At 38.9% G+C, this 25,595-nt stretch overlaps 3 protein-coding genes across 3 annotated transcripts in view; 2 read left to right on the top strand and 1 right to left on the bottom strand.

Annotated features, from left to right (window-relative positions):
* The window catches only part of LOC140953838 (uncharacterized), a 29,083-nt gene extending 22,226 nt beyond the window's left edge, over positions 1-6,857 (bottom strand). Inside the window, exons 1-4 of the mRNA XM_073403218.1 lie at positions 6,788-6,857; positions 4,499-4,595; positions 2,254-2,385; positions 1,335-1,460 (exon numbers count right to left, since the gene is read on the bottom strand). Coding sequence (XP_073259319.1) covers positions 1,335-1,460; positions 2,254-2,385; positions 4,499-4,595; positions 6,788-6,857 — 425 coding nt within the window. The remainder of the gene's footprint in view (positions 1-1,334; positions 1,461-2,253; positions 2,386-4,498; positions 4,596-6,787) is intronic.
* Positions 6,858-9,032: 2,175 nt separating this feature from the next.
* On the top strand, positions 9,033-10,833 carry LOC140921371 (transcription elongation factor 1 homolog). Its single transcript, XM_073371372.1, has 3 exons — positions 9,033-9,218; positions 9,532-9,602; positions 10,716-10,833. The coding sequence occupies exons 1-3, from the start codon at positions 9,106-9,108 to the stop codon at positions 10,778-10,780; spliced, it is 249 nt and encodes an 82-aa protein (XP_073227473.1). The 5' UTR covers positions 9,033-9,105; the 3' UTR covers positions 10,781-10,833.
* A 2,170-nt stretch (positions 10,834-13,003) lies between these two features.
* Positions 13,004-25,595, top strand: part of LOC140953519 (cytoplasmic dynein 1 heavy chain 1-like) — a 69,850-nt gene continuing 57,258 nt past the window's right edge. Inside the window, exons 1-16 of the mRNA XM_073402921.1 lie at positions 13,004-13,608; positions 16,175-16,430; positions 17,102-17,288; positions 17,788-18,008; positions 18,602-18,652; positions 19,072-19,241; positions 19,809-20,069; positions 20,612-20,828; positions 21,157-21,243; positions 21,438-21,593; positions 22,022-22,156; positions 22,630-22,764; positions 23,202-23,273; positions 23,944-24,027; positions 24,630-24,809; positions 25,258-25,407. Of these exons, the coding sequence (XP_073259022.1) occupies positions 13,079-13,608; positions 16,175-16,430; positions 17,102-17,288; positions 17,788-18,008; positions 18,602-18,652; positions 19,072-19,241; positions 19,809-20,069; positions 20,612-20,828; positions 21,157-21,243; positions 21,438-21,593; positions 22,022-22,156; positions 22,630-22,764; positions 23,202-23,273; positions 23,944-24,027; positions 24,630-24,809; positions 25,258-25,407 (2,892 nt within the window). The 5' untranslated portion in view covers positions 13,004-13,078. The remainder of the gene's footprint in view (positions 13,609-16,174; positions 16,431-17,101; positions 17,289-17,787; positions 18,009-18,601; positions 18,653-19,071; positions 19,242-19,808; positions 20,070-20,611; positions 20,829-21,156; positions 21,244-21,437; positions 21,594-22,021; positions 22,157-22,629; positions 22,765-23,201; positions 23,274-23,943; positions 24,028-24,629; positions 24,810-25,257; positions 25,408-25,595) is intronic.

The following is a 25,595-nucleotide window of genomic DNA, read 5'->3' as shown; positions in this document are numbered from 1 at the left end:
TGGTGTTGGTCCCTGCCGTTTTTCAGTCATTTTACTGTAACTAAACTCTCTATAAGAAACCGCTCAATGAACGAAAGTCTGTTGTTAGCCGCCGGCTCAGGAACTTTGATTTTGATTTTTACCAGCAACCATAATGCAAAGTTGCTATTTGTTATTTTGTCGTCTTGCTCCAGTTCAGGGAGTATATACTGTTTCGCTTTTAGACCACGAAGCCGTGAACGTTTGCTCTATGAATGAACGTTTGATCAGTTTGATTCTACAATGAGAAAATGATTCCACTTTTCTGCTACAATATATGTTCCAGTTTTAGATGTTCTGTACAATTTAAATTGAACTGACCATGCAGCCCATAGACCTTTAGGCCCGGGCCTACAAATGTTTGGTTTGATCACTCTTTCGCTTGTAATCAATAGGCTGATTTAGCAACAGGACGGGAACCTCAGTTGACGACGGGAAAGCGCGCGGAAAGGACTAAACACGACTTTCGGTGCTCAATTTGCTCTCTGCCATTGGTCAATCTGGTTGTTTGATTTGCACGCACCGTCGTCAACTGACGTTCCCGTTCTGTTGCTAAATCAGCCTAATTATGCATTGTTGGGGTGAGCTAAAAAGCTAAGAGCTCAAAGTGTTGATGAGGTCAGTGCGTACTAGTCATGCGTGCAATTTTCAGGATATGTAGAAATGAAAGTAAGCAAGGCCTACAACTAGTCGAAAAGCTGGCTACGCCCCTGCAGACGTTTTCATTGTGAATGGGTTCAGCTTTAAAATTACTGGTTTCACGTTACCGCGACTCTCTCTAAGACGGACAGTCAATCAATGTCTCAATTTTTTTATTTGGGCTTTTTAGAATCAATAAGCAACCTTCTACTTTACTTGAAATCTCTACGCTAATTCAGGTTTACAACATGGCTGCAAGCTAGGTATCGGTTTAGCGATGAACCAATGCACGTGAATGTTATAGAGGTGTCCATGAGCGTACTATAGAGGTAGGGATTTCCTGGTCTAAGAGAACTGTCCGTAATCGAATGTCTGTAGAGAGAAGGTCAACTGTATTCACGCAAACAAACTGAATGTTTCCCAAGCCCCGATCTCTCTCCCTTCCAGTTTCTGGGGTTTTTTGATTATGCTAGTCCCTAGGCGTTCTCTCTTGTCTGGTTGCTCCCACTTAGAGTCTCCGTGACATCCCGGCTCAAACTATTTTTTTGGATTTACAAAATATTGCTGGATTGTCCCTTTTCCGCTTCCGTTGTCCAGGGTTTGCGAGCCGAGAATGCCTCGAACACTAGACTAATTCTAACTCTACTTTTAAATAGACAAGCGAAAACAGATCTCACCTGCATCTGCGACAATTTTGGCAAGACCAGGACCATGTTTTAGTGCATGTCCTACTCGAAGTTAATGTCGTGACAGCCGTGGAAAGTCTTGTTGAATAGGAAACCCATCTTGTTTTCACGTTGCGACTGCAAGGACATGATATAAAATCGATTATATGTGAACTGGACTATACCTGTTTGTCGAGCTGCCATAAGCCGCGTTCCCCGACAGGACTAAAATTTAAATGACCCTTAACTTACTTTATATTTGACTCCTCACTGTAAAGAGGATTCTATACAGCATAATAGTACTCGGGGTTGTTGACATATTCTTCATTTTTTTACGGTCATTTTCGTCGTCATCATCATCATCATTATTTAGTTACTTATATACGTCACGCCTACGAGCTAATAGCTCGTTCATAATGCATGTCAATTGCCCTCTATTCTCGTCAAGACATTTTTTACCTTCTTTGATTCGCGTTATATATGGGCCTGTCTGTATTTATTTCTTTCTCATCTTTCTCATCCTTTTTATTTTTTGTATAATGAGAACTCCAGTCCGAAGCGAACTTTCATTATAAGGTTCACCTTCCTTCTGCTTAGGTATCTGGCAGATTAGGAATGCCCAGGAATGCAAAAGGTCCACTTCCAGTTGACCTGCGTCGTTGAAAAATGCCTTTGCTTAAGGCACCACCAACCTTGATCGCAGGGTGTCCCCCCTACCATTTCTAAGGGAAGAGCCCTGGTGAGAGATTGGGGCGTCACGTTTAGGAGTTCACCGAAAGCAGTGCATCCTTCCCAGGAATCACACTTTTGCAAGAAAGGACGTCTGGAAACGAAGCAGGGAAGAGAAAATTTCCGCAAGCGAAGGTTACTGCTTGGCTAACGATTGATGATTTTTAAAACGACAGGACAGAAAAAGAAAAAGACAACTTACCCCCCAGGTCGCAAGCTTGTAACACTTAAAGTGAGCAAAACAAAGCACTGAGTAGCTAGCAACAGTCGTGCTGTGGTCGGCATTTCGCGCTGTACAAGAAATGGCAAAATCTCTTTCTCGATGTATGCAGTTCTGCAAAGTTAAAAACGCACTCATTATTAATTAATTTTGATATAATTTCAAATTTCGTCATATTCACATGCATATGTACGCTTAATTTACGAAAAGGCAAAGGGTGAAATTCCCCTGGGACTTCATTGGGAAAACAAAACAAACAAGCTAAGGAGGTGTATTGTACCCACTTCAAGGGATTAGAGTTTCCAAATAAGGTCAGTTTTTTTCTTCAGGTTCGGCGTATCCATGGCAACACGGTGACGCAACTGCCATTTTTGCATTTCCTCAATTTGTGCGAAATTTCGACATTCGTATTTGAAGCTGCTTAAGGGACTTGTAGTTCATATAATATAACTGCCTTGCGTTGTATCTATCTTAAGCAATTTTTAAGAGAGGGTATTCGATAAATCTCTATTTGAAATGTTTGGCTACTACAACGAAATGAGCCTTGAACACGTTTGAACAACGTTTTTTGCGTTTCAGAGACAGACATTAACACTGTTCTTAGGAAGTAAACTTCGTCCTCAAATTGTTTTTAGAGCTTTCTGTTATAACAATTATGAAAAAAAATAGCTTCACTCGGTTTCCAATAATGTGAACGTAAGCAAAAGTTACACTTCACTTCATTGTCAGAAATTATGTTGCTGTTTTCATACAATGTAGTAATAATAAAACAAGCCGATGTCTTTACATGAAACACCGTTAGCTTTTAGCTTTCCAAATTCCTGGTTATATCCATTTTGAAATCACTGGTGATTCCTGCAATATGATTGGCTCTCAGCAGTTTGATTTCTTTACGAGTCACACTAATTTTTTGCTCTAAACTACATCTGTTCTAAATCGCATCATTCATGTTCTAAATCACATCATTTTTGTTTTAAATCGCACCATTTTTGCTCTATATAATCGCATTATTTCTGTTTCGAATACCAAATGAGGTGTAAAAGCCTTTTTGTTTCCCGCTTTTCAACAAACCGCCTACTTGATCAATAGAACATTGGGACTGACTGTATTCTGCGATTTCAAAAAAATGGCTGTAATAAAGTGGTATTAAATTGAACTTCGTGTCGTGCAATTTTGGTCTGAAATAATGGTTGTGATTCACATCGAACTCGTGCTGCGCGCTCGCTGACGCTCGCTACTTGTTACAACAACTTGGTTGGAAAGACCTGATCACCCAGAGTCAAATTCAAGTAGCTTTAATGGTGTTGAAAGCTCTTAATGATCTGGCCCCTGACTATTTATCCTCTATGTTTACTGAGCGCAGTTCGTCAGGCTATGTCTTAAGGGACTCTACGAACAAATTAAATGTCCCTTTACCAAGAACCAACTACCTAAAAAGGAGCTTTAGGTATAGAGGTGCAACTCTCTGGAACAGTCTGCCCTTCAATCTTAGACAAGAGAAATCTCTAAATCGTTTTAAGCAATTGTTAAACTTTAGTTTTAGTTAATTAAGTTAGATACACGGCATTCATGGAAAACAGGTATAGTTTAATGTAATTTTGAGTAGTATTTTTAAGAGACTCTTTAGATATGTATTTATTATTATTAAATATTGTTGTGTAGTTATACTTTATATGTAACAAAAAACCTGATGAATTTTTACCGTGTTAAAATAAAGATTTGAGATTCGTCCTATTTTGAAATCACGCATATGATTTCAGACCAAATTGCACTCCACTCAATTTAATTTCCATTATTTATAAAGATATTTCAATTCCTGGAGTTAATAAACTGTGCAGGTAAATACAATTTCACGATCGGGATAGGGTTCGTTATGTTCGCGTCTCCTCATCCCGATATAAATGGAACTAAAAAATTGCGAACAATAGGCTTTCCAGATACCACTGAATAGAAAATCTTAGAGGAAAATTTTAAGCACTTATAGATTTCTACTTACCAGCTAATATTTCAACTACCAGGTTTGGTCTTGGAAGAAAAGGTAGTGGGCCTAAGTCAAACTTGGCTCTTGCGAGTTGTCGAGGAAATGATTTTAAACTACTTTGTTGCTTAGTTTTAGGAAAGTCTGAGACAAGAATGTGAATTTCAGTTGATGAATGATCCACATTACCTAGTGCTGAAACGAGATCAAACTTATTCCTGTCAAACTCCATTTTACAGTCGTTTATACTTTCGCATCGACATGAAATTGTCACTCTCTAAATGTGCTTGAAGAACTTCCTGGTCTTGATTACATTCTAAATAGCAAAACTTCCCTCTTTCGTGGTCTACAAAAATAAAAGTCTTAACAGATTAACAATTTGCTCATGCACGTACGTTATCAAAAAATGATGATATTCTCCATCTTTCGTGGTTTCGTTGCTGAATTGCGTTGAAACGGCATTGAACGGGTAAAAGCTGCACTCTAGCGGGGGTGGGGAAGGGAATTCGTCCCTGTAGAATTTTTCCATTGTCAAAAACACGGTCTTAATAATTTGCAGAGATTGAGCTGAAATGAGCTATATATAGTGCTTAAAGTATTTGTATTTGAAATTTGTTGTTGTTGTTGTTATCTGGTTAACCTGGTTTAAAAAATTTAACCTGAAAATGATTTTGATTTTTAACATATGCAACAAAATGTTTGGCTCACTGAACATCAGTGTACTGTACTGATACATGTGCTACGCATTTTGCATTTTCCGGTGGAGTCTACAGCGTCTTATATGAAAATATTTAACGTACAGCTGAAGCACATCTTAAGAACGTTTTAAGATTTGGCTCTGTCACAGCTTCAATGCGCTGGTCCATTAGTCAGTCAATTTGCGTGTTCCCAAATAGCCGATCGCAAACATTTTCGAGTGACAAGAGTCACCTGAACCGTTGTCCATCTTAAATTTCTTCCTAGTTTAAAATGAGATGTCATCCACTTTTATCAGTATTTTCAGAGTTAACTACTAGCGAGTGGATAATGTGTGAGAACGTTTTCTTGTGCCTTGATAATTTTGGTCACTCGACAAGTTAGGTGATTGGAAAGTTTAAATTGAGGCATTTAGTCAGCGAATTTTTATCCTCTTGGCGAATACATGAAAACACTAGCTTTTTTGGTTGAAAATAATCATATTTAACCCTCCTCGTTTGATGGATGCACGTAGCCAACGAATAAAGTCGAGTCTCTCATTGCTTCTTGCCACTGGCACGTTTCTGGAGAGAAACGCCCTCTCGAAACGTCCCAGCGGAGTGGAACGAGGAGAGACAGTAGTATTTGCAGGCTAGAACATCTCGAGGTTTTAACTGAATTCAAATTTGGAATGATGAAAAGCGTAATTTTGGCGTTAGGTCAAGCAATTGACCCAGGCCTTAAACACCTCCAGATACTCGCAACTTGCGAGTATATTTACTAGAGAACAATGTTGTCGCTGCCTCAAATGTAGTAATTGACCACAAATGTAATAAGGCTCGCAAATGTAATACAAATTGAGCACAAATGTAATAAAGTCCTGAAACCAATTTTTATTACATTTGAGGGCTCTATTATACATTTGTGGTTTCAAAAATGGTCATAAAAGCCGGCAACTGACTTCACTGGTCCTGAAGATGGTAATTTTGACAAATTTTCATATAATTATTTCCATCATAATACGCAAACCTCTGTAATGCGGACACTTGACAGACTTTGGTGTCCGTTTTAACGAGGTTTCACCGTACATATAACAAAGCAGTTGGTTGGGCATTTTACTGTTGTGTTCATTGACTATATTCTAAGATTCCCTATCGAACAATAGAGTTGAAAGAACCGCAGTTTCCCTGATTCCATGCATACTTGGATCACGTGATTTTCTTGCTCAGGCGCGTTTCAAATACCTTATCACAGCAGTAGCACGACTTGGTTTTAAACGTCGTTCTACGGCTGTGCTGAATTCAATTTCATAATTATAAATACGTTAAAATACATTTTAAAAGTTGGTTAGTCTGTGTTTTTAGTTTAGTTTTAGTAACAGCTATTTTATTTGACTGAATCAAATTCGACGTCTGAAGTCGTACTATAGAGACGTGCCACAGTCGACAGCTTAAGACGGCATTAGGAAGACGTTTAAAACGGGCTTCAATTAGTTAAAGGCCATAATTGTTAGAATGCCTTCCCTGCTGCACAGGTAAAGAGAAGCCTGATTTCAAGCTAACGATAAAAACAATATAACGTTTTCTTTTAAACAATAATATATAACCATCACGTTGCCTATCAGTTTAGCCCATTTAGAAATCGCAATTCCATTCAGTAGACTGGAAATATCCTTGGCATTGATTTCAGTGTTCTCCACTTACTTCTTTCAAAGAAATAAATCCCTCGATAATGGTACTTAACGTTAAAGATGATCTCAAACCTAGCTTCGTAGGTACATTTTTTCGCGACATTTCATACATCAAGTGAATCCTATCCTTATTTTGAACATGTTGATAAAAACCTTTTTCATCGCTAACTTACCTCGCGGAATATGTTTTTCTTCCTTTCCGACGTTCTCACCAGCAACTTCCCCAACTGCGTTTGAAAGCATACTCGATCTGAGCAATACTTTCAGCTTTTAGTGCTAGCCGATAGGGTTCCTAACAGATGGTTTCGTTACTCGTTTCGATTTTGTGGGTGGTATTCTATAACTGAAAAGTGATACCATCGTCTAAAAATTGTCGAGCAGCATTTTCCATTACTCTACTGTTCTGTGTTACAGTGGCTTCTACTTTCGAGTTTTGAGAGTAAAAACTAGAATATGCGTACTAAATGAAACCTAATGAGCAAAAATTTTCCCGTTGGGGTAAGCTAGCGTGTTGTACATTATGGTTCTTACAACTGGTTAGTTTTTGTTATATTTTTGATGGGTAACAGTTATTAGTGGCCAACGAAACGCCGGTCAAGAGGCGAACAATTTAACACCAACGATCGACGGAAGTTAATAAAAGATTTTTTGACTCCAAACTATAACAAATATCTGTTTCAGATACAGCTTTCATCTCAGACTGAATGACAGTATAAACATCATTTTCCACCACGTATCGTACTTTCAACGTGATCAGTAAGGAGAAATTACCATAAGGAATGCATCAAAGTGCAGTATTAAAATGTTGTCTCAGTAAACATTACCATAAAGCCTGTTCACATGACGTCAAGTCCGCCATGTTGGTGTCCAAAACCAGTCCCGTGGAAGTTGAACTCTTTTCTTATGTAAACGCTTTCTTTGCTGGTTATGTGAGTAAAACGCTCTACACATGTGCTGTGCATTTTCTGGTGGTGTGAGATTTTTATATGAAAACATTCAACATACAATTGCGAGAGAACATCTTAGGAACGTTAAGATTCGGCTTGGTTTCTAGAGTAGGGAGGCAAGGCTTCGATACCCTGCTTTATATTAATCACTCAATTTGCGTGTTCCCAAATAGTCGATCTCAAACATTTTCGAATGTCAAGAGTGGTCTGAACCGTTGTCCGTCTTAAATTTCTTCCGGGTTTATAAATGAGATTTCTCAAACTCATAATAATTCATAAAGAAAATACAAAAGAAATTAATGTCTAATGAGTGTTTGGAAATCGGATGAAAAACTGCTCATTTTTACATCCTTAATTTCTCTGTCTAAAATCATTTTGTTTGGGAAGTAATATCAAGCATTCGACACAGTGTTTCATCACCAGATGAAACACCTCGAAGTTCGTCAAAAATACTTCGCTCCGTGTCTTATTTTCATCTCTCTTCTCAGTGTTTCATCTGGTGATGAAACACTGCGTCTCATGCTTGATATATTACGTCATCCACTTGCATCAGGATTTCAGAGTTAGCTGGTTAAAAATAAGTGCAACAATAACAATCATTTCTCTAGCCCCAGAGTTATTGTTTGAGTCTGGTTCTCGCTTGTAAGTCAGTTCATGCCTGATAAAAATCGTCTCTTTTCATCAATACTACCCCTACCAACTGTGGTCCATATTCGTAAAAAGTAACAACCCACTAAATTCTTTTGCAGATAAACTGATCACCATGGTGTACCGTTGAGAAATTCTTCAAACTGTAAGCAGTACCTCAAAAATAATCCCTGATCACGAGCCATCGTAATATACAATGGATTATAGTTGGTAAATAGACCTTTTTACCGATACTTCGGCCATATTGAATCTCCTGACTCAGATTTAAGGAGTATTATGGGATGCCCGGGGGGGGGGCATGAGCACGATTCGATATACTCGCGCAGTATTCAGGCGCGCTTTTCGGGCCAATTTTTCTTTAAGTTTTCCTAGAAAAAGAGTGTAATTGATGGGGAAAAAATTGTTGTGCCGTGTTTGGATGTAATAATGATTTCCTTTTCCCGATAAATATACAGTAGCCTGCGACGCTTCTCTCCACTCGAAAAGTTACTTTTCGGGTGGAAGCGTGGAGAGAAGCGAGGAGAGAAGCGTTCGCTAGACTGCAAAACAGTCCGTATTTTTGCGTATTCAAGTACGCGCGAGCAGTCAAACAAAAGGTCTGGAAAGAAGCTGAAAACACAGAGCGAGACTGGGGAGAGACGGTAAGACTCTTACGCCACGCTTTACCGATTTCTTTACTGATTTTGAGAAAAAACCCGACTGTTTTGCAGTCTAAGCGTTCGCAGGCTAGTTGAGGGCTCCGCCAGAACAGGATATTGGAGGGTGGCCTGCCTGTGGTAGTAGTGTCTTCGTAGCCACGCCTGTAACTCGACACGCGGTTACAAAGCTACAGCGTGGGTTTTACAACACGGGAACTAAAATTCGTTGCAGCTTGTGAAGCTTCGCACGTGTTTAAAATGGGAAGAAGAAGATCTAAAAGAAAGCCAGCACCTAAAAGAAGGGCAGATCCCCTGGATAAACAATTCAACTGTCCTTTTTGCAACCACGAGAAGTCATGTGAAGTTAAAATGTAAGTCCTCTGGTCTTGAGCAGTCAAAACAAACGCACGCATGGCGTACGTGCTTAAATATTTCTTGAAATTTAACTAAAAACGTTCAATATTGTGCTTCTTTATATTGCGCTGCGATGTTCTCGAAGAACTGAAATTTATTGCTTGTCAAAGGACTTGAATTTTTATTTTTAGCTGCACCGAAAGTAATTGTGGAATTGATTGTAATTATTTTTTCATACATCCTCTATTTTACCTTATTTTACCACTAAGAACACAGTGTTAGCTTACCCTTAAAGATTAACATTTGACTGTTTTGGTGTTGTATTTTCAGGGATCGGGTTAGAAATACAGGGCATATATCATGTCGAGTTTGTTTGGAAGATTATCAGACATCCATTACATGTATCCTTTAGAAAACAAAAGAAGAAGAAGAAATTAGTACGAAAGGGCTAATTGAGGACACTGTTGTTATATCTTCCTCTAAAGATGGGATGGTACATTGTATTTTTGATTTTGTGGATGGTTATCTGAGTAACTGTAAGGTCCAGCTGTTTGCAGGACATAAACAGTGCCTCCACTCCTCTGGTGTTAGGGAGCTTTCAAGAAATGACGATGGCAACAGCAACGAGAACAGCAAAAAAAAAAACAATAGATTTATATTAGCAAAGCAACGACTTTAACTTGTTCGGTCGAAATGGCTAGATATTGGCCTTATTCTGTTTTGTGATTACAGCTGTATGTTGAACTTGACTTCATCTCGGTCCATAAAAATGCCAGAAAAGTACTTAACCAATATATCCAGTTATCTTAACCTCAGGCTTGGTCAATAACGCATATATACTGGTGCAGTCCCAAGAGTCAAACCTGGGGTCAGTGTAATAAAACTTTTACATGTGTAATTTACAAGTGTAGCTATTGTTTTCAGACTCTACAACAATGGCTGCACTTGTAAAAGTTTTATTAAATTAAACATTTGACTGTTGTGGCCTTTTGTCTTTTGTCTGTCATTCGCACGATTTAGAACGATTTAGCTACTCTGTTGTCCAATCAGTGCTTATGACTGGATTCTGGGCAGATTTTATATCATCAGTATGGAATTTCTGTTGCTGAATCACAGACCTTTTTCCTCACGAAACGTCCTCAGTGGTGAGGAGCGAGAAGAAATGGCTGTTTTCACAGGCTATTGAATGATATGAAATGTAGCCCATTATGAAAATGTATGATGATAGAGTTTATTTAGGCAGCACTTAAAAGGTGTTTGCAAAATTAGTGGTGGTGAATGATAAAGTGTTAAATTAGCAACGATAATTGGTGGCGCGACCCTTGTCTGAAAATGAGACATTGAAGCAACAAGTTCAAGACTCTGAGCCTGGTTCAAAGTAAAAGTTTGAGACTTCTAAGATATACCAAGATCAGATCAGAAGTTTCTAGGTAACATGTGGCATCTTTCTGACATAATTATGTGCCACTTAAAAACTGCTTGATTTCACTTGAACTTTCCTTAACTAGTTGCAGATCTTTCAGAACCTGTTGATGTTTACAGTGACTGGATAGATGCTTGTGAAAGTGCGAACCAGTAGCACATCATGCTATAGGCCATTTCTGAGTTCATTAACTCTCAGTTTCAAAATGAGGCAAAGTGCAAAATCTTTCTTGTGAAAATGAGATTTATTTGCATGAGAATAGAAATCGTTTTCATGTTAATAGCTTCTCACTTATCTTCGCATTGTAACTGAGGCGTGGAGCAGCTCGGAAATGGTCAATTCTTACAGAACTCTTTAAAGAGAGACAGCTCTTTTTGGTTTGCCTCAAGTCCAAGATGAAGAACAATGAAGTGCAGAAAAAGGTTGGCAACCTTACCAAGAAATGTGAAACTGCAAAATCATGACAAGATTACTTTGTATACGTGTATATAGATGTGAAAATAAGACCTCCCTCATTGCTGGGAATTCTAGGAGGCTTTCTGTAGGTTTATGTCTCTTACAACTTTCTATGAGCATATACCACAAGCAGTGTTCCGACTGTCACAAATTTCTGGTGTAATGCTGAAAACTAGAGTTGTCCCCGCAAAAAAAGCCAATAATCATCTTGTTTGTAAATACCAATAAATAATACAGTTCACATTTGAGCATAATAAGCCAATGAATAAAATCCTTTTCTACCACTTGATTGTCTGTGTAGCAGCTTTTTTGTTAGCCTGTGTCCTGTTCCAAGTGTTTCTATGTGAGTTTGTCAAGACAGTTGGGATGAGAGCAAAAAAGAGGAATGCTCTCTCAAACTTTTGTGCAATAACTTGATTGGAAACAATCGCTATGCAGGCTTCTATTTTTAAGCCTCCAATGCAGACATTCTTAGGGCTTTGTTACACATTCCTTCCCCACATTGGCTATCTTTTCAAGCTTACTTCTGCTTTGTCAACGGGGTTTTCCTTGATTAAATACCAATACAAGTGGGACCAAGGGGGTGGGGGTACTTGAGGAATGCTCTTAGCCTATACCATACACCACCGCAGTCAAACATCTAAATCGTTATTTTTGTTTTTTATTGCTGGGATTTCATTTACCAGTTAGCGAAAAGTGGGCAAAGATTGATAAATCAGGTAGTCAACATAACTATCTTTCCATTTTTCTCAAAATTTTGAGCTTTTTTCGCTGAAAACGCTTCGCGCTAAAAGAGAATCATGTTTGAAAATGGCGCTGATAATAACGTCAGCATCGGTTTTCAATCACTTAGAACTTTTTTAGTAAACTTTTAAAAAGTTTAGTAAACTAACAGGATGTTGGAAATACCCTAAACTTTCGATAGTGAAAGTAGCAACCTTAACTTTGAAGTATTTCGCTTAACTTTTGCAAATTTCACTCGTTTGACCGCTGTGAAATACCATACACACACATACATACCTAACATGTAGCCCATAAATAGGAGTACCCAAAATCTCCACCTGGGGATGCTGGTGCTGGTTGCCGGGGTTATGGGGTCGAGTGCAGTGTGTGAAGAAGTTATTGGGGCTCAAATTCCCATGGCCAGGTGGACAGTTTACTACCCCAGATTGAATTTCTAGTTTGTGATCAGAAGTAATGAGCCCATTGTTAACCTTGATCCCTAAGTTCAGACACCAGGATGAGCATAAGCATCACAAGGACGAACTGGCAAAGAAGGCAAAAAATCATCCAAAGTCCTACCTTTTGTCTCACAGTAGCTCCAGGGGCAGATCCAGGATTTTTTTTAGGAGGGGGTGCACTCGTCCCTTGCTCTACTTCAATACCATTAAACCACATAGTTTTTTTTTTTGCAGAATACCAGTTGTATTAGAAAACCGCAGGTCATCTCAGGGGGGGGGAGGTGCACACCCACTGCACCCTCCCCCTAGATCTGCCCCTGAGCTCCCACATGTAAGCTATCTGAGCATTTAATCCAGGGCATGCGAAGACTAATAATCTTGGCTTAAAGTCATTGTAATAGCGACTGCCTTGGATGCAGAACAAATAATTGAATATCCTGCACTTCAAAAGAGACTTTTGAAATTTCCCCGAGTCCCTCTATTTTTATTTTTTAATTTTATCTATGAATGAGAAATTATCTACATCTCTGATACTTTTTATGCACATTTAGTAGTTCTTTCAGAAAGTTTTATTAAAATGTGTTTGTAAGTTAAAAAAGGATGTTTAAAATATTTTCGTTTCAATCTAAAAACCGAAACAATGCCAACAGATCGATAGAATAAATCCTGTGACCTACCCACCAAGGCTCGTTCTGTACATGAGTCACGTGATTCTTCAACGTGGAATGAAAAATAAAGGCTCGGCGAATCTACAGCTGTATTAAGTGTCTGTCGAAATTTAGAGCGAAAGAAGCTTTATCTTTGCTGTTTTTCCGCCATGTCGGCGGCAGGAGACGGAGGACCCAGTTCTCCGACTCCTCCTGAAGCTGCTGTAGTAGATGTGAAGAATTTTACAAATTATTTGCGTCGAGTTGTACCTCTTCTTCTGGAAGGCGACCCACAAGTTCCGCTCGAGCTGGACACAACTTTGAAAGACCCCTTGCATGTGGACTACATCAGGAAATTTCTTGCTGATGCCCAAACGAGAAGCCTTCTCGTTACGCGAACGCCACTCAAAGATGAAGAAGAAAGCGATGAAACCTCTTCGACAGAGAGTGGCGCCGAGAACGATCAAGAAAAGGCGATGTATTCCATCAATTTGGATGTTCATTACACCGCGCCGAAGCTCTCAAGCGTCGCGTTTATCAAACGAGGAGCGATTGTTGATGCTGACAAGAAGATCACCTCACAAGTTCGTGTGATAAATTTAAACGAAGGCTCTCCTTACGAAACTCTTCACTCCTACATCAGCAACGCAGTGGCGCCATATTTTAAGTCGTTCGTGAGAAAATCTGGCAAAGCAGACAGGTATATTTCATTTTTTCTTCATCCGTGTCTTTTTATCATGTCGTTCATGGTTAGTTTTGTATGACATGTGGTGAAGTTGCGAATTGCTGTTCAGACAGTTCTATGATTTCAAGTTCCGTGAATTGAAGAAGTCATATTAGACTTGGGTGTGTTGGATGCTATCAATATGCAAATTAAATTTTAAGTTTTTATGGTAGGGCTAATTACGGTATACGATATACCAGGACTCGGGGGGATTGCAAATACTTGGAGGTGGCTAGGATAGTGCATCAGTCAATTCCAGCTGTGCCAAGGCCCCTCCTCCACCCCCGCCCCCGTGCTACTGTGGGCCATTTGCCCACCTTGTCCGTCCCAGGGGTGGGGCATTTGCAAACATTGTGCTGCCCGGGGGACAGGCATCTGCCTACCCTGAGACTATTCCCGAGCTTTTGACACGCATGTGGTTTCCTATCAGAATTTAACTATGAAGAGGATTTTACTAGAAAAACAAGCATATTGGCTCCTCTGTCAAGGACAGGGAAAAATTGAAGAGGGTTGTTAAGGCATGTTGTTGATTTTATGCATGCATTTCTTCATTGCCTATCAAGCCAGAATTTCATAGCGAAATTGGGAGCTATCGACGCGACTCGGCAACGTTTTTTTAGTTAAGTTGAATCAAATTTCTGTTGATATTATTTGAAGAAGAACATCCTTTCATATTTATAAAACTATTCGACATAACATATAACTTAATATGGCTCTCTTAATTTTAATGTCAATAATTTTATAACAATACTAAAACCATAAACTGGTGTCGTCGCAGCGTAAAGTCTTAATTAGAATCCTAGCGCTATCTATTGCAGAGGAAGACATTAATTATTAATTATTAATTATTATTAATTAGTTTATGGTTTTAGTATTGTTACAAAATTATTGACATTAAAATTAATAGAGCACTATTAACCCATTCGCCCCTGAACCGCCCGTAACCGCCCGTGCGGATCCAGGTCCTTTCTACCCATTGTGAAGTCATCAGTTTTAACGGTCAAGGACAACTTTCTTCGCTAACTTATGCAGAGTGAAGAGATCTTTCAAACCATACCAGAATGAGCACAATTCAGTCAAGGACACCGGAGAAACAAGCAAAAAACCACGTGACATTGACCTGAAAATCTCCATGAAAATCCTGTTCCATTACCCACCTACCTTTCCTTTCGCCTAATCCTAAGATCCTAAAAGCTTTCCTAAAAACTCTTCCCACCAAAATCAAGCCTACTAAATGCCCAGCAAGAGAAAAAAAAAAATGAGGCAAGAAAAGCGAAAAAAGAAGGGAGGAGAGAAAGGGAAAAGTAAAAGTCAAGACTGCTGTGTCACTTTTAAACCCAAAAACTATGTCGAAATTTTGCTTTCTGCGCATGCCCGAACTTCACAAGCTGATGTTTTGCATCTGGATCAGAAGGCCGCGAAGTGTTCGACCTGCAAACCAGTTTGTGGTAAGTTTTAGCTTTTTATAGCACGACAGTGACCAGAAAACCACTCGACTAGCTTCAAAACGCGTTTTTCGGCAAAATCTCCAGGAGCGAATGGGTTAAGTTATGAAACAAAAAAAATGCACATTAAAATGCTTAAAATGGCACTATTTGACTGTGCGATCAGTGAAAAATGTTGCAGTGTTGATGGAGGACAGGGCATTTGCCCTCTTTTTTCGTCCCTACCGCGGGGGATTTGAGAGCTTAATAGTCCCCACCCCCGGGAATTTGCCATCCAAGGGAAAAAATGCTAATGCCCAGGGGTCACCCCAGGGGGGCTGGACAAAGCTGGAATTGACTGATGCATAACATGCATAGAACGTGTTCAAGGTTATAAGCAGCATTAGAAATGACTTGTATGGACATGTTTGCTTGATTGTGATGACAGTGTTTAGTACACCAATGAGCTTGCTGAAAAGCTTAGTGATTATGCTAACAGTCCCTCTGAATCAAGTGATAGTTATCTTATTGTCTTCATTTTAACCTTGTCATTCTTACCCTCCTTGTAATAAATTATCTGTAACAATTGGTATAGGATTTAATGGAGCCGAAACCAGTTGTGGAATTGCACGCATTTTAGGCATCCTACTGATGAACAGTTGCGACATGTAGATATATATTTTTTAGCAACTAAGATAATTTGCAGTCTGTCTACTTTGAATTTGAATATGATTATCCTTCCTCTCTGTAATTACACTGCTGTTGTACCAATTGTAATCTTGGTACTTTGTAATCATCCTCTTCCTCCTCATCATCATCATTATCTCTACCATTTTCATCATTGTGAATGCCCTCCTAATCATCTTCACTCTTACCTTCCTCACCCATTCTGCTTTCATCGTAAGTAACATCATCATTCTATTTTGTAAAGATAGTTTTTGTCTTCTCATACCTAATCTCATAGTATGACAATTATTAATGCCATTTGTGTAGAACCAGTTAAACTTAAATTTGTACGACTCTCTCTGACATTTTATTATCAGAGGTTTGACCATGTTTGGACGGCACTACCAACTCATTTGATCCTGCATATTTTTTGTTGGTAATTTTTTTTTCAGAGATGGAGATAAAATGGTTCCATCTGTGGAGAAGAAGATTGCTGAGCTTGAAATGGGCCTCCTACATCTACAGCAGAACATTGACATTCCAGAGATTTCTCTTGCCATCCATCCGATTGTGACAGCAATGGCTAAGAAAACTGCTGAAGAAGGTCGGAGACCCAAGGTACAAGATTTTGGTGACAAAGTTGAGGATTCAACATTCCTGAATCAGCTGCAGAACGGAGTGAACAGATGGATTAGAGAAATTCAAAAGGTGTGTATGTTATTCATCAGGGTTTCTCCCTTTCTAACAAACCAAAGTATAACAGTAGTACTGGTTACTTTCTTTTCTCACGACTATGCAGTCTGATCTGATATGCAGTCTCTCTCTCTGGTGTTGTAATAATTTGTTACAACACCATAAATGACTAAAATTACAGAAAAAGACCTAATACATTGATAGCAAGAAACTGAGACTAGATATAATAGCAACCAGAACTACGGCACTACTTTCAATGCTTAAATAACTCAAAAGACACATAAAAGGTAGCTAGGCGGGGCAGGGGGCAGGTGGGTGGGGCTGGTCAGGCAATGGTGGATGGTAGCAAAACACTGAACTCTGAAACACTAGGTGACCTAAAGACTCACTGCAAACTTGAACCCAAACTCCCTGTGCTGTGTGAGAAATAATTCCTGCTTCATTTACTCCTCAGCCAGCGGAAACTACTTTAATTGATTTTACTCTTGCCTTGAGCTCTATTCCTGAACAGTTCAACTGAGTTGCTTTCATTCAAATGTTCACTGTCAAGTCCATGTCAAAGATAAGAGCTTTTACTGTCTCCACATGAATCTTGAATAATCTGCGACTCCAGTGCTTTTGTAATGGAGAGGATCATAAAGGCCAGCAGGTTTGAAACATCTAACTACATTTTATATTGTGTTTAGGTTACCAAACTTGATCGTGACCCAGCATCTGGTACTGCTCTTCAAGAAATCAGCTTCTGGTTGAATCTTGAGCGAGCATTGTTGAGGATCCAGGACATCAGAGAGAGTCCTGACATTGCACTGACACTTGACATCTTAAAACATGGAAAAAGATTCCATGCTACTGTCAGTTTTGACACCGACACAGGTACTGTTGATGTAACTTGAACTAGCCTGCCAGCAGGCTCTGTTGTAGGGAAGCAAGTGTGAGAGTTTAGCACTTCCGTGTTCATGTCAGGTACTAAGCCTGAGAGTTTTGCACAAGCTATTGAATTTTGAATGCTTCGCCGTGGGCAGTGACAACTTGGCGATAACTGGTCACATTCCTAGTACCAAGTAACCAATCAATTGAAGCTTATTTCAAGTTAAGAAATTCAGATGATACAGATCTTTATGAATGGCATGAAAACTCCTAAGAGAATTGTCAATAGGGTGAGCATTAGTTGCCATATGCCTGGAAGTGTCCATTCACTGTAAAGTAGGGAGTTTTCTCACAACTTTACTTACAATGTAGCATTCTTGAAACCAGTTGTCGTTTCCAGCTGCCAGCTCTGTCTGGTAAGAGATCTTTCTGTACATGATAGAACATCGATTCCCCTTCACACTTACCTGTGTTTTCTCATAAGACCCACTTTTTTAAAATTTAGGTTTAAAAACTGCTTTAGCAACAGTGAATGATTACAACCCACTTATGAAGGACTTTCCACTGGATGACCTTCTTGCTGCAACTGAGCTCGATAAAATCCGAGCTGCACTGAGTGCCATTTTCAGTCATCTGAAGAAGATCCGTAGCACGAAGTATCCAATTCAGAGAGCTCTGCGTCTTGTGGAGGCAATCTCACGTGACTTAAGCTCACAACTCCTAAAAGTAAGTCATGTGTTGTAAATTTCTATATGGTCAATGTGTGATTCCAGAAAATATCCATACCCCTCCCACGGATGGTTCTTCCAATAATCCACATATACTTAAGTATGTCTCGTATGATTGATCGCGTCTTTTACAACCCTGTGGAAAATTATTCTCGTGGGCACCCCCTGTACCCCTCGGAAATTTATACCCTTTTGCCCCCCCACCCCCTAGGAATTTCCATTGACCATCCTTGGGGGGGGAGGGTATGGATATTTTCTGGAATCACACAATTTGTTTCAGAAAGAAGGTATGGGGGGTAAACAGAGGTGTCACTAAGATTTCAAGTTGAAGGGTAAATACAACAAGTAGGCGGGGAATCAAACAGCCAGGGGTTTCTTTTGGTTCCATTTTTCTTTTATTTTCCTTTGAAAGTAGCCAGGGGCCAAGTTCATAGTAGCCTGGGGAAATCCCTGGCTCCCGCCCCTTAATGACAGCCCAGGGTAAATAATGTTGGATATAATAAGAATTCTTTGGATCTCTCCAAATTTTAGTTGTGCAGTCTTGGGTTTTTAAACAGTTTGCTAACCTTAGATACTTCTTCTCTCCCACAGGTTTTGGGAACAAGGCGACTGATGCACATCAATCATGACGACTTTGAAAAGGTCTTTATTCATGCTACTATTTTTACCTTTTTTGTGCTGTATGTCTGTTTATTAATGTGGGTGAATGTAATTTAAGGGGATTTGTATCGTAGTTTATAGTGGTGTCTGTCTTGAAAGAGGCTTGACTGTGTTATAGCCATCATTGTGATCAGTACCATCATTATTAACCCTTTAAGCCCCAATATCCACATACAAATTCTCCAAACTGATCTCCAAACGTTTCCTTAAGAATGTGTTGAGAGAATTTGATAAATGATCAAGACATTTTCTCTTTGGTGATCATTTTATTACTCCTCATGACCTAATCTCTTGACAATGTATGGATATCATTAGGAGAAAATGGATTTTGGTCACTCTCAGGGCGTAAAAAGGTTAAAAGCCAAATTATTCTAAGTATTTCTTTAATTTTCAATGCTTAGATCATGGTTGCTTGCTTTGAAGTGTTCACTACATGGGATGATGAGTATGAAAAACTGCAAACATTGTTGAGAGACATTGTAAAAAAGAAGAGAGAGGAGAGTCTGAAGATGGTTTGGAGGGTAAACCCTGCCCACAAGAGACTTCAAGGAAGACTTGATCAAATGCGGAAGTAAGACTGCATTCATCATTTCACTAGTAGCCAGTGGCCACTGTGAAAAGTTCTCAAAAAATTCAAAGCTTTAGTTTTCAAAATCAAACAAAATTATACAGCACCATGTAAACGTTCTGTCAAAGTGCAAGTTCATTTGTTTGGTGACATCATAGGATTCCATCCACAGAATTAATAGACTGCTTAGCGGGTGCCTTTTCTCGTAAAATCTGTCCAGTTCTTATCCCAACCAGTGCAATTGCAAATAAAAACATCACAATAAGGGATTTTTAGAATTAGACGAGAAAAGACGGGCCTCTTATTTTTTCTTCTCGGGCTTACGCCCTTGTTTATAGTGACTTGTGTCTTGGCTGCTTGCGTGCAGCGGTTACTCATGGACTAACTTTGCAAAGAAAAATAAGAGACTGCTTGCAGTCTGCAGAATTAAAAGTAAGACTGTCAACTGACATTATCTGCAATATAACTTGGCCTAGGAGTTAGAGAGTTTATTTATCAATGAAACACAAAAGAAATGTTATAAATCTGCTACAAGGAAGCTAAGATTTTGCTTGATTCACTGACATTTAGGTTCCGCCGCCAGCATGAGCAACTGCGTGCTGTGATTGTTCGTGTTCTTCAGCCTCCTGCTGTCAGTCAAGCAACTCCCTCCAGTCCGGGTGGTCCCCCCAAAAATGTTGAGGATGAAGAGGCTAAGCCAGAAGCGTTGCTGGATCCAGCTGATGCTAATGCAATTCAGGAAGTAAACCTTGCATATGAGAATGTCAAGGAGGTTGATGGACTTGATGTGTCAAAGGAAGGTTCAGAGGCTTGGGAAGCTGCCATTAAAAGGTTGGTGAAGTCTGTGTTTAAAATGAATTGATATTCAGCTTGTACAGTATACCTTGTCATCTTTCTGGAAGTGTATTGGCTTAAAGCAGTTTCTGTGTTATGAAGTAGGGAGAAAATGACTCAGATATTCAGTGTATTAGATTTAAAGGTCTGGGTTTTGGTGTTGACCACTCCATTGCATTGTTTTTTGAGACACATATGGACAAAAGGACTAATGAACGAGCGATGGTGGTGAAAGACATTTGTGCGTTAAGCGACTCATTCCAGCCCTGATTGGATGAAGTGTGATGGGAATTTGCATGGACCAAGATTAAAAACTCTAGTGTTAAAAAATATAAGTCAGAACAGTTTAGAACTTGGAAGGACTTGGACAGAGAGACAATTTTCGTTTATTCGATTAATAATTTTTGAATTCGCTTGGTAGTTTTTTTGTGAATTTGAATTTGGTCAAATTGTAAAATTCGTAGCTAAGAGTTTGTGTACAATTTTTGAATATATATAGTTCATTCTCGTGAACAAAATATTTTGCCCTTGTTGGTCAGGTATGATGAGCGCATTGACAGAGTGGAAACACGGATCACAGCTCGCTTGCGAGATCAGCTTGGAACAGCAAAGAATGCTAATGAGATGTTCAGGATCTTCTCCAGGTTCAATGCTCTGTTTGTGCGTCCTCATATCAGAGGTGCTATCCGAGAGTACCAAACTCAGCTTATCCAGAGAGTAAAAGACGACATTGAGGCCCTCCATGACAAGTTTAAGGTAAAGAAACTCCCCAGTGATGACTTATTCAGAATTTAGAAAGCAGGATTGAAGAAAAAAAAAATTAAAACATGTTAAGATAGTCTTTACCTATGGTTTTCCTTTGTGTCTAATTTGAATTATTGTGGCGGATTTCTTGTCCATCACATCATATTGGTATATTTTTTGACTAAGACTGACATTATTTCATTACATGTGAACGTTGATGATTCTAATGTCCAAAATAAGCAGATTTTGTCCAATTACATTTTATTGCTCTAAGAAGGCTTAGCATAAAATTACTTTTTATAGGTCAGGTGATTTTGACTCATTTTTATTATATTTGTAGGTCCAGTATCCTTACAGCAAAGCTTGCAAGATGAGTAAAGTGAGAGATCTGCCTCCCGTTTCTGGTTCCATCATTTGGGCGCGACAAGTAAGTACTACATGGATATATTGTAGTCTCACTTATAAACTGTATGATGTCTATATTTCCTCCAATGCCAGAGCAAAAGTGAGGGTAATAATTTTGTCTGAATTTGCATCGCAAATGGGACATTGCTGGATCTCTGGGAAGGTAGAAACCTGAGTTCATATACTAATACAATGATTTATTTCTTTTTATTTTAGATTGACCGTCAGTTATCTGCTTACATGCGGCGTGTGGAGGACGTCCTGGGTAAAGGATGGGAAAACCATGTTGAGGGACAAAGGCTGAAGGCTGATGGTGACAGTTTTAGGCAGAAACTGAACACACAGGAACTGTTTGATGATTGGTCAAGAAAGGTTGGTAATTCACCTATAATTACATTAGAACCCCTTGAAAAAAATGGCCGTATGAAAGACGGTTTTTTTTACAAGAAAATGTCTGGCGGTTTTTGCAAGGCCACCGAAAAAAGTGGCCGTAATAACGAGGTGGCCATATTAACAAGGTGGCCAAAAGGCGGTGTTCCACCGTAGTCACAGGAAAACCTGTTAAATTCTCTGATGCATGTTGATATCTTCCCCTTTACCATTGCAGCTTGACATTCTTCACTCAATTTTCAATATATTTAAAACTTCCTTTTCATCACATAATGCACAGCTTAGTTCTCGTTGGTATTATAGTCATCTCGCTCTCAGTAGACACCTCTCTAGGACGGACACAGTGCAGGTCCCAGAGGTCAACGTTTTAGAGAGAGTTGACTATATGCTTAAATTTCGTTTCATTGTAGGTTCAGCAGCGAAACCTGGGGGTCTCAGGTCGCATTTTCACTATTGAAAGCACCAGAGCCAGAGGTGGTGGCAGAGGGAATGTTCTGAAGCTGAAAGTAAACTTCTTGCCAGAAATCATCACCCTTTCCAAGGAGGTACAAACTGTTAGTTATTCTGCCATTGATTATTAGAAGTGACTCTAGAGCGTCAGTTTTCTCTTAATAGTTTTAACACATAATCAAGAGAAAAGATTTAGAGAATTATTAAAATCATTGTGAAATGAAAAATTTTCAGGATTTTCACTAAGAAATCTAGTAGCAGGAGAATGATGTAATTACCGGAGAATATTTTGAAAGCATCTCCATGTCTGAATAAAAAGCAGTCCTAGTCTACCGAACATTAGCTGGAGAATTCAGTGTAGTAAACAAAGAATTCTTCGATCTCTGATGCCTAATGAACACTCTGATTTTGTGAACTTTTAACAAATTCTGTCTACTAATTCTTTAAGCAAATGTATTAAGATCAGTGTCGAGAATTTGAACATTTATGTGGATATTAAGGCTTTAAGGGTTAAGGTAAGCTACTTAAGTTTAGTTATACAGAATGCTAATTAGCGTTTAATCGTCAGGTTCGTAACTTGAAGTGGCTGGGATTTCGAGTGCCTCTTGCCATCGTGAACAAAGCACATCAGGCCAATCAACTCTATCCTTTTGCCATCTCACTTATTGAAAGTGTTCGTACTTATGAGAGGACATGTGAAAAGGTAATACTTACTGCTTGTCTTTATAATAAGAACCTTTTCAATAGTTTCAATAATTTTGAAGTGAATTGTGTAATTGTAGTGTAATTAATCTCAAACTAAGTTGATCTGTTATCCCTGCAATAATGGAATATGATTTGCAGAGTATCTGCATTTTTGCATTGCCCTTTAGCAAATCTGTTTGTTTCTCTATTTTCTTGTTAGTTGTATCAATTGGCAGTGAGTTGTTAACTGTGTAATGATGCATACAATACACTTTTATTTTGAATTCTGTAAAGTTTTCTTTTTGTGTTTATATCATTTCATGCTCATGGTACCTTGAGAAAGTTTGATCTTTCTTTGTTTAGTTGTTTTGTTTTGGCCTTAAAATAATGTGCACAGTGAAAATATTTTTTTTCTCTAAGATACTATGAACTTTTCTATTCTAAATTTCTATACAGGTGGAGGAGAAGAACTCAATCTCACCTCTTGTCGCTGGTCTGCGAAAAGAAGTTCAAGGATTGATCATGGAAGTGAGTAATATATACACCTTATTCAATGGTTTAGCATATAATATGTGTGAATATTTTGCAAGTTGAGTAGTATTTTTCCGAGCCCCGCAGGGGCGAGGAAAAATACGAGCAATGAGCAAAATGTCCGCTCTTATTATATGCTAAACCATCGAATAAGAGGTTAATTATTCCACTACAAAAAAAAAATTATCTGGCAATTGGCTTCTATTTTTTGGTAAGAGTATGCAGAGACATCCTGATTCTGTCTGTGAGAATGACGTTAACAATTAGCAAAATGTTCGCACGTATTTTATGCCAAACCATTGAATGAGAGGTTGATTATTTTACTGCAAAAGAAAATGGTATTTTGGCTTCTATTTTCTAATGAGAGTATCCAAAACATCCTGATTCTGTCAGCCACAGTTGCTCCTTTTGCATCCGCCGGTATTCGCCCTGTTGTAAACCGGTAAAACCAGGACACTACGGTGTATTATGGCCTCGTATTTTGCTTGTTCTCTTGACCTTATAATTATGGTAAAATAGCGGAATAATAAATTGTGATAATTACAGTGTATGCTAGACAAGTGTTGCAAAGGAACAGTACGTCTTACACAAATCACACTTGCAAGTTATAATGATATGGGTATCGGCTGAATCATAACTCATATTTCTCCCCCTTTAATGTTTATAGGGTATGGCCCTTGTGTGGGAGTCATACAAGTTGGATCCTTATGTGCAGAAGCTGGCTGAAGCTGTTTTTAACTTCCAAGAAAAGGTACAAGAACTGTTTCTAGCAAATGACAGATGTGTACTGGCCTAAGCAAATAAAATGACATTGTGTGAACTGTTCTGTGGGGTGAAGCATCCTATGTCATGCGTCTTATTCATAGTTAAAGTTGGAAGCAAGTACAGTTGACTTTCACCTTCTGGATGTAGGATATACGGCTAGGATACAAAGGAAATTGAGAATCAACATTGGTTGAAAAATTTTTACCTGAAAATAAATTTGACCTGTAATATCTCCAGTCCAAATATACCCAGCTTGTTTTGCCATTTTACTAATTGTTTAATTGTGGTTGCAATAATGTTTTGCTGCTGTTTTTTTCCTCCCACGTCATGAATTGGAGTTGGGATCATAACTTCTTTTCAGGTAAATCTCGACTTCTCCGGTCAGCAACCTCAGTGTGACAGTTGCTGTTAATAAATTATGGGAGTCTTCACTCATGGCAAGGTTGCCATGGCTACCCCCTCATTTTGATTTGCTTACCTTTGCTTGCTTTCACTGTGTTGCTCACTGCCGCCACCTACCTGTACTCTTCCTCTCGAGCTCGTCTTTACCTATGAACAAGTTTATTTATACTACAGTGTATGTTGTAGGTTGACGACTTGCTGAGCAGTGTAGAGAAGATTGACATTGAAGTGCGTTCCTTGGAAACTTGTTCCTACAACAGTCAAACATTCAGAGATGTTTTGGGCAAAGTTCAGAAAGCTGTGGATGAGTTGAACCTTCATTCATACTCCAATCTTCCCCAGTGGGTTGCTACTCTAGATCTGCAGGTAAAATGAGACCAGTAATTCTTAAGAAAAGTCAAAGTTCCAGAGAAAAATATTAAATTGCCTTTTAAAACATCGAAAAATAAGAAGAGCCCTGAGGAGGCTCAAAAGTGGTTTAGTTTAGATGGTCACACTAGACAATTTTTTATCCAAACCTACAAGTTGGAGATAAGTTTTTCAGTTTATTGTCTCCATTGACTCTGGCCTCAGAAGGTTAGAGGTTTGGTCACACTCTATATGTTCACTGCTGTTCTTAGCTCTCTTGTGGATGGTAACATCTTAAGATCTTGTTCACTAAAGAGTATTTACATGAAGATTCACTATTAATTTATTTGTATAGTTGATCTTGTACATCCTATGAGAGTGAAATGGATACAGTGTAATGAACATCTATTTAGTAAAGAGTTGTTTAGCTGCAGATGTTTATAGTAAAGTAACTGTGTGTTTGCAGGTTGAAAAGTTTTTGTCTGGTCGTCTTGAAGCTGGTCTCAAGAGCTGGACTGAATGCCTGAAGGGAAGCAGGACATCACGGCACATGACCATGGATGATTCTGACACCTCCATGATGGCACACAAGCCAGGAGGAGACCCTGACATTCAGGTTATTAAAAGACTTACTTTATTATGAAACTACACCGTACACAACTTTTCACTGAACTTTTCACTTTTCACTTTTCACTTTTCACTCAACTTTTTGCTCTGGCCACTTGCTGGATTTGTTCTAGGTTGTCCCAATTTTAAATCCTCGGCCACGCTTGTACATAGCCAACTGGCTACCTCCAACCAGTT

Source organism: Porites lutea, chromosome 12 (assembly GCF_958299795.1).
Source record: "Porites lutea chromosome 12, jaPorLute2.1, whole genome shotgun sequence".
NCBI lineage: Eukaryota > Metazoa > Cnidaria > Anthozoa > Scleractinia > Poritidae > Porites > Porites lutea.
This window is presented reverse-complemented; position numbering and strand designations above follow the sequence as displayed.

Excerpts from the sequence above, each read along its gene's own strand:
- LOC140921371 (XM_073371372.1), top strand. The coding sequence starts at position 9,106 with ATGGGAAGAAGAAGATCTAAAAGAAAGCCAGCACCTAAAAGAAGGGCA. Across the intron at positions 9,219-9,531 it reads AAGTCATGTGAAGTTAAAAT|GGATCGGGTTAGAAATACAG; the intron begins GTAAGTCCTCTG and ends TTGTATTTTCAG. Across the intron at positions 9,603-10,715 it reads TTATCAGACATCCATTACAT|ATCTTTCAGAACCTGTTGAT; the intron begins GTATCCTTTAGA and ends AACTAGTTGCAG.